At 39.8% G+C, this 16,316-nt stretch overlaps 2 protein-coding genes across 4 annotated transcripts; one reads left to right on the plus strand and one right to left on the minus strand.

Annotated features, from left to right (window-relative positions):
• Nucleotides 1-323: 323 nt before the first annotated feature.
• Nucleotides 324-3,707, minus strand: LOC118778331. Of its 3 annotated transcripts, XM_036529829.1 has the most exons (5): nucleotides 3,200-3,381; nucleotides 2,832-3,107; nucleotides 1,485-2,180; nucleotides 1,058-1,168; nucleotides 324-633 (listed from the first exon to the last, which is right to left on the minus strand). In XM_036529829.1, exons 1-5 carry the CDS (start codon nucleotides 3,308-3,310, stop codon nucleotides 553-555), a joined length of 1,275 nt encoding a protein of 424 aa, XP_036385722.1. In that variant the 5' UTR covers nucleotides 3,311-3,381; the 3' UTR covers nucleotides 324-552. The 3 variants fall into 3 exon arrangements, with proteins under 3 accessions (XP_036385722.1, XP_036385721.1, XP_036385720.1); XM_036529828.1 differs by having other exon boundaries at nucleotides 1,058-1,135; nucleotides 2,832-3,707; XM_036529827.1 differs by having other exon boundaries at nucleotides 2,832-3,707.
• A 1,364-nt stretch (nucleotides 3,708-5,071) lies between these two features.
• On the plus strand, nucleotides 5,072-9,869 carry LOC118778033 (stromal cell-derived factor 2-like). Its single transcript, XM_036529347.1, has 3 exons — nucleotides 5,072-5,336; nucleotides 6,309-6,505; nucleotides 9,311-9,869. Exons 1-3 carry the CDS (start codon nucleotides 5,105-5,107, stop codon nucleotides 9,587-9,589), a joined length of 708 nt encoding a protein of 235 aa, XP_036385240.1. The 5' UTR covers nucleotides 5,072-5,104; the 3' UTR covers nucleotides 9,590-9,869.
• Nucleotides 9,870-16,316: the final 6,447 nt, after the last annotated feature.

Raw genomic sequence — 16,316 nt, forward strand, 5'->3', positions numbered from 1 at the left:
TGCACTCACACAATTACTCTAGATATGTCATTTTATAGCCAATTATAATGATTTGTTTTCGAGGCAGGGAAGCTTAGTCATAACAATATTGTATTTGATACATTGCATCGAATAATACCTGTCACCTCATAATAAATAATAAATTAAATCCAAAAAGGCTTTTTATATTAAAAGTGGAAAGACTTTATACATATACTCAGAACAAACCTCATGTCCCTACTGTAATGGGACATGTGAAGACCTTTAATATGACACTACAATTGTGTCTGCATCATTACGAGAGTATTAAAAGTGAGAAACCCCAGACAGGCAAAAATGGCCCAAGTGCTGAAACTAATCATGACTAACACACAAATATGAAACTTTGCCTCAGTTTCCACCACAACAGTACAAATGAGAGGGACATGCCAAAATGGCCTAATTCCATCTGTAATTACCCTTAACCAAGTAGAGGTACAGCCAACAGCAGTAATGCACAAATATCAGCTACTACCATCAACGCCCAATCGTGGAGTTGGGGTATAGTGATGGCTGGACAAGCCTAACAACTGATCACTCCTTGCCACTGTGCAATTTGACTGTGTGGTCCATGCTGTCTTTGATTATTTGCATTGAATTAGCTGCATCATTACCCTGCAGGAAAAAAGAGAGAAAATCTTAGATCCAACCCACCACTGACAAAACCCCTGGCCATTCAAAGTAGTGTCATTTGATTATTACCATTATAATATTTATAATTATTATTACTGACACTGCCAAGGTAGCATTTACTCTGATTGGCAAAACTAAATAACAACAGCCCATTGCCCTTATAGCAGACATCATGAATGGACAACATAGATGAGATCAATTCTATTTTAGTATTAACTTAAATACAATTTATGAGCTAAATTTTTCAATTAAACAACGGAATATGAACTCATTTCCTAAATTGACTGAATTGAAATGGAATTGACCCCAGCTCTGATGAACAACATCTGTGATGCCAAAAACACATCATGAAGAGTGGGTTTAGCAAAAATAAATAAATAAATAAATAAATAAATAAAACTCACACCTGACTTGTACTGCGTTGAGGAGGTCCTGGTTCTGACAGCAGTGTCTGAATTGCAAGGTTGCCAGCATCTAAGAGAGACTGGGCAAAACCAATGTCAGCGGCAACAGTTTCCTGGAGCAGGAAAAGGAAATAAGAGGAATTCAGACCTAATCGTAACTGTGGCAAACATTTGTCTTTGAGCCCAGTATTTATTTTTTTTTAAGAACAGAAGGCCATATCGCAATATTCACAACATCACAATATCTTAGAACATCGTTATAACATCTCTGCACCATTATTCAACAATTATTATCAGCATATCATAAACATTATGTAGAATATATCCAGGGATATTCAAGGTATGCATTCCAGTCCATTCATGGCCTGTACAACTGTAATTGTACTGGTAGAAGAAACACAGAAAATGTTATACTCTGTATAAACACACCCGATTGTTATTCTTCCCAGGGTCCTCTGCTGAACCAGTGTGAGCTGTTGAGCTTTCAGCGTGATTTTCACTGGCCGTGTTGGCCTTGCAGGCATCCCTCTTCCATTCAAGGATTTGGCTGTCCCAGGACCGACTCATCTGTTTCAGTTTGTGAAGGGTGCTTCTGCTGGAGACACAGATGCCGAGCCTGGCCAGTCTCCGGAAACATCTCTTCTTGGCGCCGCCGTGGTGCATCACGAGCGAGTTGTGGTACATCGGCGCACTCATCTCCCTGGAACGCGCCCTCAGGAGAGTGACGCCAGCCATGGCCATCGTGTACTTCTTTGTGTCGTCTGCCGCCTTGTGCTGGCCCTTAGCCCCCTTCTGCGTGGAGACCGTGCTCGCGCACTCCAGGAATTTAAGAAAGTTGGGCGCCGTCTGCTCCCACTCTTTCAAAACTTTGTCCCATGTGAAGTCAGCCAGTGCAGACGGGGTCTTCTGCCGCAGTACAGAATCAAACTTCTTGCTGGTCAGCTCCTTGCACTCCTTGTCAACCAACTTTAGCACTTCATTAGTGACACAGTATGCCAAACCTGGAACAGCCATAATTGACCTGGGCAGATTTTTGTAGCGTCCTTGTACGAGATCTTCTCCGATTTTTTCAAAAGGGCCGCGGAGGACTCGAGTCTTCATTCCTGACGACGTCTTCAAAATCACCTAGGAAACACAAAGGAAATGCAGCGGTATCAGAGATACAACTAAGTGGCTGTCCATGAAAGCTCTATATCTGGTAGTGGGTTGTGTCATATCACTTGGAATTTATACAGGGAATCATAAATATCAAATCACTGTTGCCATTTTAGAGGTCTTCCAATAGTACTTTTCTTCAATAACCAATGCACTGCTGGTGCACAAACCTTATAATAGCTCTAAGGTAACAATACTGTGCTGTAACAATAATGCTATTCATAGTAACTTAAAAATGAAACAATAACTGTAATGGATATGATGCTTGCTCCTCATTGCCCATAGTTCCAACTCAGAAAATGTAAGACATTTCCTTGTCCTTTCACAAACTCAAATTTAATTGCAATCAGGCACCTTGAATTATGGAGAGGCTCCACAGTCAACAGCAACCACGAAATCAATTTCTGACGTGCCAGCTTACGTTGCTTTGCTTTTAAATGGCATGTAGCCTAATTCATACTGGTCACATTGACAGAAGGCAGTGCGTTACATTACACAAGACTGAAATGGTGTAAGTGACCACGAAGACAGTTCCATTTGTATTCTATTTTGTTGATGGCCAGTTTCAGTGTCCTTGCTCTCTGTGAAGCGGGTGTAATCTTCTATGCCTTAACTGCTCACCTTGGTCTCCTTTGTGTCTTCAGCTTGCTGTGGGTTTAGCTTGCTGGAATCCGCAACAGTTCCTTCTCGTTTTAAATTCCGGGACGCCAGCAACTCGCGTACAGTTTGCTGTTGCCTGGGCCGCGCAGGCACAGTACGCGTGATCGCTGGGATTGGTACTTTAACGCTGGAAGGTTGCTGGTAAGAATCAATGGCGAGTCCATCTCCAGACAACTCCTGCTTTACCGCGGGGAGCAGCACAACGGCCGGCTGAACCAGACCAACTCGTGCAGAGATCTGTTTAGAGGGTTGTAGTGTTAGTAGTGTGGAGTTCACCTGTAACGTTACTGTGTTACTCGCTGAGTTTGTTGGGGAGCCACTGACATTACCTGGTAGTGAAATGCCCTTTGCATGTAGTGTCGTACAGGATTTGAGCTGCTTTCGGACAGGTGCCACAGTAGGGGAATTCCCTGCACATCTCTTTCGCCGGAGATCGACATTAGCGCTACACTGCTCCTTGACAGCGCTGCCTATTCTATCGACTTCAGCAGCACATCTGTGGTACCGTTTGAGCTGGGTCCGACAAGAGTCACACACAGCCATCGGCTGGCCATCTCCCGCCGTGACTGGGCCAGTTAAATTCTCAAGAGCTTCTGTGAAGTCAGGCCGCACAGACAGGTCCTTGCCCTGCAACAAGTTGTGTTTTCCCTTTTTGCTGGCAAAATCGTTCCCACAAACCCTACACACGTCAACCACAGCCTTCGCAGGAGTCATGGCATTTTTCTCAGGAGAGTCACAAGACATCGTGCCTTAAACAACACAAATAAACAACTAAACTGGCAACTTAAGTTATTGTTCACTACCTTAGTTACTAGACAGGCACGCAATTTTAATGTATAGATCTCGGCTTCTTAAGATGGTGGTCACCTACTTCCGGTACTTCCGCCCTTGTCAGACCAAAGTAATGACGTCATCAAGAATGGGTACATTTGACTCGTCGCTCAAAGCCAGAGTACAGCCTCGTTTTGTCGATGACTTCGCAGTGTCAATCTCAGAATTGTCAAACAAAATGTTTGCCCAAAGGACGCTGTAAGACACCTGGCTCTGTGTATGTGACACTACCAATTTAAATATCAAAGTGCTCTTGATTGTATTTAGAAAAATAAACACCCTTGGGGGCATTTTTTTTTCAAGGAAAGAAAGACTTTTGCACGGTGTTTTAAAGATAAAGCAATCGGCCTGATATGCATTTTGATCATGTTTTATATAAATAATTGACGGAGCTGCAGTGTTTAGTTATTGTGAAATAATGCCTGCAGTGTTATTACTGGGTCATTTCTCATGACCTTTCACATGCATCATTTGAAACATGGATAATGTTTAGAATAATGTTTAGATAATGTGTAGAAATAAATCCCGTTGCCCCTCAATCTCAGATGTTTTATTTTTATATGCAATCCAATTTGACATCATGTTGCTTTATGTACTTGACGTATAGGATAGCCCACAAATCACACATGTATGCAGTGATGATAAGTAGAAAGTGGCAAATCTTGACAATTCTGACTGTCAGGATCACTTATTGACAATATATTCATTCCATTAACAGTTCAGTGCTTTACAGAGGTGTGGATATACAAAATTTGGCCATTGCAATTTTTTTGCACCATACAATGTAAATTAATCGATGATTTTATTTAGCAATATTACTTAGAAATGGCATAATAATCCTGGACAAAAAGTGTTATTGTGAGTTACTGATTATATCTCTTTTCTCCTTTCTCACTAAGTAACACATCGAGATCGAGATTTCTCTCTAGTCTGTATGTCCAGTTCAACAACAGTGTATAACATCCTGACACCGCAGGCCAAAATTTCTTGGAATGTACTGGAAATGTTCTGTTACACTAACTGGCTAACATTTGATGAAAACTTTACAACCAGTAAGTTATGCAAATGATTGTATTTATACGGTCACAGACTTTCATAACGCACAAGTTTCTGTGCCTCTCTTGATCACCATATTCATGTTCGGTCACTTCCCTGAACATTATTCCTTTTACCGTAAGCAGTATTAGCTACCCCGTAACCAGCTACGGTTTTACCCAGCAGATAATCGCAAGAACAATTTGGAGCCAATCAGAGAGAGAACAAGACTGAACCATTAAGATCAACGGTTGGTTCAATACCGGAAAGCACATCAGCCAACCACCGAGCAGCATGTGGACCACGTTCGCTTCCTTGCTTCTAGACCTGTCAAATTGTGGTTGGTTACAGTCTACCCTGCAATGTGAATGTGTTGTTTGCTTTCGCGTGTCTTTTCTCTGTTTAAAGCACTAAAAATGAATTTAATTCAGGCGATCCATGTGCGCATCCTTACAGTATTGGTCGTGACGATCTATATTGGACTACAGTGCGATTGTCGAGAAGCGGAGTTCAACTATGTCACATGCGGCTCCCTGGTGAAATTATTGAACACACGGCACAACGTTAGACTGCACTCCCACGATGTGAAATACGGCTCAGGTAAGTTGTGCATCAGCACTTTTCTGTGACAGCTGTGTGCACTTATCTCTGAACAGACTGTATCAGAACCGAATGGTTAAAGAAATTTTGTCATTCTCGGGAAGTCAAACGTGACCACCCCGTTCACCCATTCTGGTGCTCAGCAGACCAGCTACTGTAGAATCTGTTCGTTCATGATTTACCTGCACAAAATGCCCCTACTTACAACAGGCTACAAGAACAGCGCAAATAACGCTTGTTAAAGCTATGAAAACAAGGCAAGTGTGTCTTCTTGTACTCGTCACATTGGCTTGAACTCTTTTAAATTGTGTACAAACAAGTCTTGCCCTTTTGCCTTGTGCCAAATGTGGGTTTGTTAGGCAGCGCAATGTAAAGAATGTGACCACCTGCCAATGTCTTGGGAGTTAACATTTATTTTTTAAGGTTCAGCCATAAACTGTGGAAATTGTTTAGTGAAACTGAAATTCATTTCAACCTCCAGACTGGTATCTGTATTAAATGATTACTGTACTTACTTCACAGAGTTTTTTGATGAGCAGCCTGGGTGCCCTTTTTCTTGTCATAACAATGCATGATCCCATATCTGCATCCAGAGGTTGACGTATTTTAGTAGTATCTAAAAATGTGGATGCTACCAAAAGGGGAAATGTATCTTTTTATCTTTGAGCTAGGTGTCTGTCAATCCTCAGGAGATATTGCACTTCCACAGCTGGCAGTTTCAGAATATGTAACAAACTGCAGCTGCAGTAAAAACCCTCGAAAGCGCTCTGTGAATTCCTGTCAACCCCACCTTACTTCAAGTTGGGTTTGACTCAAAGATAACTTTTTTCCCTACATAAATGTAGCTTTCAGGTTAAGACCTGCTGTATGCCCGTGCAAAATGCCCTCTCTTAACAGAATTTGATATGAGGTGAACAAATGTCACTCCAAAGTGGCAGAGGATGGTAAAACGGTAATTGTTCTCTTCCACAGGAAGTGGGCAGCAGTCTGTCACTGGAGTGGAGAGTGCGGACGATGCCAACAGTTACTGGCGCATCCGGGGCAAGCCCAATGCAGATTGCCAACGCGGGGCACCAATCCAGTGTGGTCAGGCCATACGGATCACCCACATGAACACAGGGCGAAACCTCCACACGCACCATTTTGTCTCACCTTTGTCAGGCAACCAGGTAATGCGTGACCAAGTGCAATGGACTATCGCACCTTAGTCTGGGGTGCCTAGAGAATTAGCGCCTTGCAGTCCAGGAAAGGAGGTCAAATAGTAGGCATGTAACGATATATCGAATTTTTCAATATCGCGATAAAAAATGTCTTGATACCATCTTGGGACTGTGACGAAATCTACCAGGATATTACATGGTTATTTCGCTAGTATAGCTGCATTCTACTATCTCTCCTTGTCAAAAATTGTACTGTTTTTGTTTTGCAATTGTACCAGGGGCGGTACAATTGCAAATATACATCATCACAACAATTGTCCCCCCCGACAGATTTGGCAGGAGCCGCCACTGAATTGCACATACATAGTTCAATCATTCATTGCCAAAGACAATTCATGCCAATTTTTGCACATGCTTAGGTCATGACTGGCTGCTTTTATTTTAGTTTATTAAAGAAGGAAAGCAGAAGCACTTTAAGTTAAAAGAAAAAACAAATTTTATACAAATAAAAAAATGCTAATTTAGTATTTAATAAAGGACATTTTTTCAAGTCATCATTTTTCTACTTTTTTAACATCGCGATAAATATCGTATCGTGGACTTTTTATCGTGGTATTATCGTACCTTGAGTTTTTGGTATTGACATCCCTATCAAACAGTTTATATTAATAAGGTTGTTTGAATCCAGTGGCTACCGAAGTTGAGTAGCTAGGCATTAGACACATTTATTGGTAGCCACAGTCATACAGGTAGGTTTTCTTGATGACTAAATATACGATTTAAAATAATTATAACAGGTATGCATTTACACAGTATTCTCTGAATTCCTAATGATATAAAAAGTAATGTGCCCATAATGATAGTAATTTCTGTATTACTGACTAAGAAGTATGTTCTAGGCTGTCAAAAATGATTTGCATAAGTGTACCCTCACTGAAAGGAGAATAAAATGAATAGAATTACCCCAGCATTATTAGTCATGTCAGGCAAGTACAGACTCAACAATGAAGAAATGTTGAAGTGCTATTCTTGAAGAAGGGATTTTGTTCAGAAAAAAAAGAATCGCCTAGTCACGTGTGCCCCTCTGTGTGATGCTGTTACTCAGCAACATTGTTTTATATGCACAAAGCGTGCCGATGTGCAACTGCCTGCTCGCACTTGTGTATGGTAATATTTGTCCTGCTGTGTGTTGTTTCCCTTGGATTACTTTTTTGAGCATGCATATATAAGCACATGCCATTCTGGGTGAAGGCGTCTATTCAGAAATGGACAATAAGGAAGCCTCTGGCACTTTTCAGAACAATGTTTCTCTTAAGTGTAAGGAGGAAAATAGAATGGTTGTAATATGTTTAGACATATGAATAGAATATTAATTTTTGGGCAGACATCTTGCAGGCAATCCTGATGTATCTGCATACAGTAAGAGCAAATCACGATGAAAGTGAGGTGTAGCCCACAGATGGTCAACGGACCTTGCTGCAACCAAAAGGTCACCTGGTGTCTGAATGAAAATTCCAGGTGCTGTCAGAAACGTAATTTAATAAATGTGTGAATGTGTAAAATGTGAAAATGTGTAAAATTTGTTTCTGGATTTGAATGCATGTTCGTTTTGGCTGCTGTCTGTGTCCGCTTTCACTGCTGTCTGTGTCACTGTCTGTGATTTGTGAAGTGTCTACAGGTTGCTGCCCTCTAGAGTTGGGTGATGTCCAGAATTTCACATCATGAAAGAACATGTGATTGTATATGTAATCTCAGTAATACTTCATGTTTTTTCATGATGTGAAATAATTTATAAATTCATTCTCTAGTAACAATGAATACTCAATAATCACTCTTCCTAGGCACCACCAATCAGCTTTCAGAGATGCGTGTCATTTATATCCCTAGTGTCAAAGTCTCTGAAGTTTATATATTTATATTAAATACTGTGGCGATACGGTCATCTGATGTATCTGTTGATAACCAATGGAGATTGTTGTGTACTAGGTGCGTCTCCCACTGTTAGTGAGCAACTTGTATGACCCGATGAGTTGCCAGAGGGCACTGATGAGAAGTGGGACAGTTTACCCCCCAAATCAAGTGTCCTCATTGATAATGTTGAGCGATATCTATTACAGTTTCTTGAGCTGCCTTTTTTCAGCTCAGCTGTTCGCATTCAGAACTGGTGAAAGTAAGCCTCTGATGCTACAGATTTAACCCCACATGCAGAAATAATCTTTGTATCAGAGGCCCTCAAGGCTGTGCTCAGAAGCCAAGTTTCAAACCACTAGTTTCCAATATAGTTACCATTAAACCTGTGCACCTAATTAGAGTTTGATATTAATGTAATTCCTCTGGAGAAACCAAGGATTTGAAAATGAACCTCACTGAAAGAGTCTGGTTGTACTAAGCTCACGCAATGTGTGTGGCCCTTTGCAAGGCTAATACTGTACTGTATGTCCAACCAGACATTTTCCATGGGTTTTATTTCCTCATCATCACTGCTGCATCAAAACTGATGATTTTGTGATTGAAGGCCTTGGCGATTTACATTTGATTTGTATTTTTGTTATTTTCTTGTACAGTGCTGCTAAAAGAATGAATCCTGATAAACTCAGCGGTCTACTGTACAAAATGTTGTTTTCTCATCAGGCACCATACAAATGGTTACATTTCAGTCAACTGCAGCTGAAGTTTAAGCAGTGAGACAATTTATTCAGCTGATAAGCAAAAACATAGAAGTACAGGACCAATAAGGAGATCTTTGTCAACTAGTTTTAGTACCTTGAGCACATGGTCACTTTAAACACTGACAACCGCTGTTTGTCCCCTCAGGAAGTGAGCGCGTTTGGGGAGAACGGGGAAGGGGATGACCTGGATGTTTGGATGGTGCAGTGCAGCGGGTCCCACTGGGAGCGGGATGATGCTGTTCGATTCAAGCACCCCAGCACCGAGGTCTTTCTGAGCGTGACTGGGGAACAGTATGGCCACCCCATCAGAGGACAGAGAGAGGTCCATGGTATGACCAGTGCTAACCATAACAATTACTGGAAAGCCATGGAGGGAGTGTTCATCAAGACCAGCCTGGAGCCGCAGCACCATGACGAACTCTAAGGCTCTCTACTGGCAGTTTCCTGTGTCTTTATCCTTTATTCCAATATTTTATCAAAGGAATTAATGTTTTTTGTAAACTGCTGTTATTCTGTCATCTGTTCTTTGGATTCACATCTGTACAGAGACCCTGTAGTGTCTACACCTTGTCACTGAAAAAGTTACAAGCTTTTGGCTTAATGTGACCTTGCTGAACTAAAAATTATGAGCTAAAATTATTTTAAAATATTGCACAATATACAATGGTTAAAATATTACATGAGCGTTCCATTTTTTTGACATTTTTGTGTAATGCAAAAACAGACATGATTTAGTTAACTGTATTTATGCTGTGTAGCTAAAATTATGCTTTTAGCGACACTGTTTATTTTCAGCTTTGCTCTTAGCTGATTTGAATGGTTCAGCTAGTTTGGTTGAATATACATTACAGTTGTACAGCTGCTCCATTTTGATTTGACAGTATCTTTTTGTCTTTCCAGTGTCCAGTGTTCAGAAACTTGTTTTGTGGCGCACAACAGCAAAGGGAATGTCTGTACAGAATGTATTTTATCAAAAATGATTATTTTAGTTGTTTTTTTTTAATCCCCTTTGGCTTCTCAGAGAAAGAAAAACAAGCCAGTGCACATTTATTGATGTCACTTTGTACCTGTCTTGGTGTTCCTGCACTGCAAGTTACAATACATTTCCTCCAGTATGAGGAAATATGAATGAAACCATGCTTCTCCATTAATTCTCCATTCATTTATCCAGCGCTCTTTACTGCTAGCAGACTTTAAGCATTGACATGTTCAACAGTAATGATCCCGTATGAAAAAGAAGCATAAGTCATCATACATTAGGAAATCAGTCGCAGTCAAAGTCACATGGTTGGTACCCTGTAGACCCGGGTTTGAGGCTGGGTGGGGTGACTGCTCTCGCCCTTCGCTACACTGCAATTGACAAGTAAACCTGTGCTAAATTGGTCATTGTTTTATACGTTTCACCAGCTACATGAGATTTTGTTCTGTAATCTCAGTTAATTCATTTTCCACGGTTGTGTGTTGGGGTGGTAATCCTTTTTCCCCGGATTTCTGTTAAGTGAGGTTTGTCTTTCACTTGTCATTATAGGATTATAGAATCAACCATGAGAGGATAGATTAATTGTGTATTACCACTGGATTTGCAATTGCTGTTTTCCAGTACATGTGATACTGTCATATCTGAGAAATGAGCTTTTATTTACATTGTATCCATGTTAATTTACTTTGACATGGGCCCTATTTCATGATGAATAGTGTTTGTTACAAGCCTTTACCTCTACTTAAGACATATATGTCATGTGCTAAGAGGCCACTTTCAAGTGTACCTGGCCTGATGTCATTCAGATTGGTCTGCGTTTCTGTTTTTGTGCCTGACCCACATCCCTTCTAACAGCATCAGAAGTCAGCCATACCTGGCACCAAATGGATTTTTGACAGATTAGTGCTCATTAATTTCCTTTTTAAAATGTGTGCAGCTGATATACATGTGGCCCTGTGGAAGTTGTCTTGAATTCTACCAAAACCCAAAAAACTGAAGGAAAGATATTGATTATGGTGATACTCCTCTAGGTAATTTTGGATACCTCTCTCCCTAGTTTTTTGTCTTTATTGTTATTGATTACTGCTGCCATATTTAAATTCCAGTTCTAGATATGATGACAGCTAAAGAATAAATGGAAATTTGTAGTTGAGTAAACAGTAAATACACAATAATACGATTCTTTGAAATGAATCAAAAAACCCTCATTTAAGGAAATCTGGGTTTAATGTTTGGTAACATGAATTAAAGTGCATGAAGCTTCTAAAGATGAGTTTCCTATCTTCAGGCCCTCCAGCTAGCTATTTATTACGGATTTATTTGCATTCTCACGTGGTTGGGGAAATGTCTTTCAATACAGTGACCCTGGAACAATAAAATTATAGAATGCTTTTCCTATACCTTTTGTTCTGTTTTTTTTTTTCTTGTCTAAGTTGTCTTTATACTATAAACTAAAAGAATCATCTGGTGCTAACTCTAACTCTAACTGACCATTACTGACTATTCAGCTACTTTACACAGGCATTGCTGAGTACTAATGTACAGTATCTATATCCATGCTATTTTGTCCTTGCAATAGAAAATCGTAAATAGAATATAAATTCATAATCAGTTCACACTAGTTAAAATATTACTAAATTATCAGAACCGTGTTTCTATAAACAGCTGATTCCTTTTCATAACATTCACACCATTTTTTATTTGACACTTCATCAAAAATTAAGTGTCAAATCTGTGATGGTGTAACATATTTTCAGTATACTTAGAAGTACTTGTTTCTTTCTTAGTTTGATTGTTTCTTTGTCTGCTTCTTCAATTTGCGTCTACTCATATGCAAATTGAATTGCTGCGCTTTCAGCTTTGCATTAATGAAAATTAATACAGTTGATTATATTCCCTCTCCTCAAAGCAATTTACGCTCCTCTCTTTGCAAGTAATTGAATTTCCCCTCTCTGCTTTGCAGCTTCAAATACTGGTTGGCTGGAGGCTGAGTGAGTGCCTAGTCTTTGTGGGGAACAAATGCACTGGTGAGACAAGTGTACTTTCCAATTACTGGTGTAATCCTGATGTTCTGGGATCTGGGTGTGAGCTGTTCACAATCACTGAGAGGTCATATTTAACCATGGAGTAGGTTAGTCTCTTCACAGTGTTGACTGAGACAGCAAAAGGGCTCCTTCACTGTGTCAGCCCATCATAAGACAAAATATGTTCACTTGTCTGAAACGACCTTATGTGGATTATCTATGCAGTTGACATTTGAGAAGAATAAGCGTTGAAAGTAGATGCATTGAAAGAGATAAAGGTGATATAGTATGCCCTTACTTTACTTTTGCACAATTCAGTCATACATGAGACTTCTGCCCCAAGGTAGCCCTGTTGTGCGCTGTTTATCCCCTCTGCCTAGTCTTAGATCAATCACTGGTGAAATATCACACAGGGGAGGTGTCTCTGTCAATAGCTGAACATGGAAGATGTCCAAGATGTCCAGATGTCCTGCATCCAACTTTACAAACACAAACCTTAACCTCACTTTCATATAAACTGACCTTGTTTTAATAGTTGATGTGCTTTAAATTAAGTACAATTCAAGTTAGCTTATAATATGCTGTTGACAAGTAGCATATTTGCTGTTCATTTCCTTTATCTGCGGTTATAAACATTCAATCAGTTTTGAAGCATGCTTTTATTGTCCACAAGGTGCTTAGACAGAACTGTGGCTGATTTACTGTGACATTCAAATCAGAACAGCGCTAGATTTTTAAAAAATGATGGACGTTTGATATATTGTCCGTATGGAATATCACATGGTATGCTTTAACCATGACCAAGTGAACCTGCTATAATTTGCTAAAAGGTTGGACTGGTTCCCACAGCCCTGAACCAGTGAAACTAGAGGGCGCTATCACATCAGTTTAAATTTACATGCATGTTTTGTTGTGCACTATTCAGTGTCAATACAATAGAACATGAAGTTGACTCCAACTTGACCCAAAGCACCAAAACAACACCAATGAGCACAAATTAGCTATCTCAACTTGAAAATAAAATATTTTGCAGTTGTATGTGTTTAAACCTCACATATGCAATTGTTTCACTTCCTTTCACTTACATTCTTGCAGGCAGAGCACACGAGGCCGGATTAACACAGTCCGCAGGAGGAAGACGGGGTTGGTAGGCATCAGCCATTTTCAAGACATATTTTGCAAGTGTGCAGCAGGCTGAGTTCAGATTGTTATTAACATTTGCTTCTTTAAATTCTGCCCTTGTCCAAAAGACAACCACTGGCAGGCTGGCTCAAGCCCCTCAGTTGTTGTATGCCTGTAAAGGAAGATCAGTCTCCCATTTATTTTGGCTTGGAAGCTAGATAATGAAAATGTGAGAATAAACATTTAGACAGAAAGAAAAAGAATGTCTTAACTGTCCAAACACAGAGGCTACACAATAGTTACAGTAATCTCTCATCCCTATGACATTTTGCATTATTTACAAAGAAATATTTTGTTGACACTGTTCTTTCTCACATTACATCAAAATATATAAAGTCAGATAAGTTGGTCCAGTCGTACACGTTGATTAAGGAGCGAAGAAGAGCACTTTAATAAGTGGGTAGTATTTTGTGTGCGGGGGTGGGGGTGGGGGCGCCTACAAAACTACCTACTGTAAAGGACCGCATCAGGACGTCAATGGCGGATTTAAGAGAAATTATGGTTAACTGAGGTGAGAACAACGGAAACTGAACGTGCTAGTTAGGGCGCTCCCAGCCAAGGTGCTACGTGTACATTAGTCTTAACGTAAACATGGTTATCATTTAAGTGTAAAACTTTTGGGTTTCTTTAATGCATTGACGTCTTAACATCCATCGTAAACATATAAACATATGTCTGGGGGTGTTCGTTTCGCATGTAAAACGCTTAGCCTACTTGTCTGAAACTTTCACTGCCAGACAGATTTTAAAACATGTAGGGCATATATTTTTCTAAACTGGGGTTTGTGTCTGTGTAAGTGCCAAATCCATCCGGGGCAGTTACTGAAAGTGGTAGCAGTCTCGTGCTGTTTATCCAGTTATATTGACCACCTACCGGTGAAACTGGTTCATTGCATATTGTATTTGCTTTTTTATCCACGGACTAATTTACTGAGATCTGAGAACCGTTGATTTCACGAAAGAATTGTATAATGTTATGGTGTACTTCCCATATGGTACGGGCTTTTGACATGTTACCAAGAAACGAAAAATGCCGTTTGTTGCCGTCATCCACAATTAAATCCCAGTCAAGAGTCCATGCGTCTCTTGTCCGGAAGGTGGCATTACAACACAGTGTTTTAAAACAACGTAAGGGCGGTTTTGCTTTTAAATTTTTATTATGTTATACCCTCCATACAGAAATTTCAGTTTGTTATTTGTATTTGTCACGACGATAGATAGGTAAGTCCACTTTGTCAGCTTTTCAGATCCCGAACAATTATACTTGGAGTATTCCAGCAAACATTGACATCAGGCCATACTAGATTTTGTGCAATTTTCGCCCAAACAAATGCATTCCAAACATCTAAAGGGACAATACGCTGTGTAAAGCGAACATAGGAAGAATTTGTGTTTTTGTTTTTTAATCGCAAGATAAAAACATTACTGAAATTGTTCAGCCTTTGAGTTTAATCAAAACATGCGTTTATTGCAGTGAGTTGGTAACATTTTGGTGGCTGTAGATACTAACAACTGCGAATTAACCAGTCTAGCGAACCCCAGATCCCCTTGCAGATTTTTCGTTTTACATTGATATATAAAAACGAAAAAGGTGTGTACGCCATGACAGATGCAACACACTGAACCTGAAATTCATTTTAAGTGCACCCCTCCCCCCACCCTGACCATAATTTTAAGAAAATAACTTTTTATTTTATTATTCATTATTTCGTGGGTAGGTTTGTTGTCAAACGTATTCATGATATAGCCTACATATAAAATATGACGTTCAGAATTTATGTAATAAGACCAGGCAAATTAGCAACCTCAAAATATTAAACAATACAACTACGTATGTTGATAATACTATTTATTACACAGGAATGGTCTATGGTGAAAATGGAGAGTAGGGTATAAGTGATATTTGTACGTTTCATCCTCGTCGGATTATAGGATCAGATTACTTGATTACCTCTAAGGGAAATCTCAAATATGAGGATTATAGTAGGCCAATGGATACTCTTGACAAAGGTACATAAAATGTAAAAATGTTAACACATACCACGCTCTAACTAGAAATCTACAGTTATACATGTACACGTATAGCCTGCTCTGTGCTAGTAGACTGGTTCAGGCCATTAACTCAACACAGGACCTACTGCAAATGGTTAGAGAGAGACACCTGCAATTAATTATTCTCATACTTGAGCTGTTTGCATTTGTATGACACATGGATGTATACGTAATATGAAAATGTTAAGCTCTTGGATAAACAAAATATTTTTGCGAGGTTTGCAGTGTGATCAAAACTGTAAACTTAGTCTGGAAACAGGCTACAGCCAGCCATCACAGGTTCCGTTAACGATTACATTTCCATTAGCATTGTAAATGGCGTACCAATTTGAAACGAATTATTCTCATTAATGAGCAGAGTTCCCTGCTCAAAGTTAATTTCCACGTGGAAGTTATTATTTGTACATCTTATATTTTGGGGACAGAATCTCTATGCTGTTTGTTTCCGTAAGGAATTCAATATTTGAAAAATTTATTCCAGGCAAAAACAGAATATTTAAGTTAACCGTAGAAACCTATAGTGCCAACGAATTTGTTTATACGGTTATGGCAGGTTGGTTTGTGGTGTCGCTGTAACGCCAGGGATGACGTTGCAGAACGATTGCTTTAAAAGGGGCATTATTACACATGTCGATACGTCATTCGAATGTTAATTTGTGCGTAAATTCACAGTATCGGCAGTGGAATATAGCCTCCCACTTGATAGGTCGTTTTATCATTAATTTTGGTACATTTAATGAGATCCTTCGTTGTCATTCGCTGCGAGAGTTTCTTTTTATTTCCCACAATGTCTAGGCTAATAGATTATGGTAGTGGTTTGACGAGATGGTGGGCTAATGTCAGGAAACGTGGGTTAGAGGTTGTGACACCTCCAGTCTTCCAAGACGCAGCTTCCAAACCGAAACGGTCACGCGC

This window comes from Megalops cyprinoides, chromosome 5 (assembly GCF_013368585.1).
Source record: "Megalops cyprinoides isolate fMegCyp1 chromosome 5, fMegCyp1.pri, whole genome shotgun sequence".
NCBI classification, from domain to species: domain Eukaryota; kingdom Metazoa; phylum Chordata; class Actinopteri; order Elopiformes; family Megalopidae; genus Megalops; species Megalops cyprinoides.

Bases quoted from the DNA above. Each gene is read 5' to 3' on its own strand.
- LOC118778331 (XM_036529827.1), bottom strand. From the start codon at position 3,614: ATGTCTTGTGACTCTCCTGAGAAAAATGCCATGACTCCTGCGAAGGCT. The intron at 2,181-2,831 runs GTGAGCAGTTAA...TGTGTTTCCTAG, and splicing joins AAGACACAAAGGAGACCAAG to GTGATTTTGAAGACGTCGTC. The intron at 634-1,057 runs GTGTGAGTTTTA...TTTTTCCTGCAG, and splicing joins CTCAACGCAGTACAAGTCAG to GGTAATGATGCAGCTAATTC.
- LOC118778033 (XM_036529347.1), top strand. From the start codon at position 5,105: ATGTGTTGTTTGCTTTCGCGTGTCTTTTCTCTGTTTAAAGCACTAAAA. The intron at 5,337-6,308 runs GTAAGTTGTGCA...TCTCTTCCACAG, and splicing joins CGATGTGAAATACGGCTCAG to GAAGTGGGCAGCAGTCTGTC. The intron at 6,506-9,310 runs GTAATGCGTGAC...TTGTCCCCTCAG, and splicing joins CACCTTTGTCAGGCAACCAG to GAAGTGAGCGCGTTTGGGGA.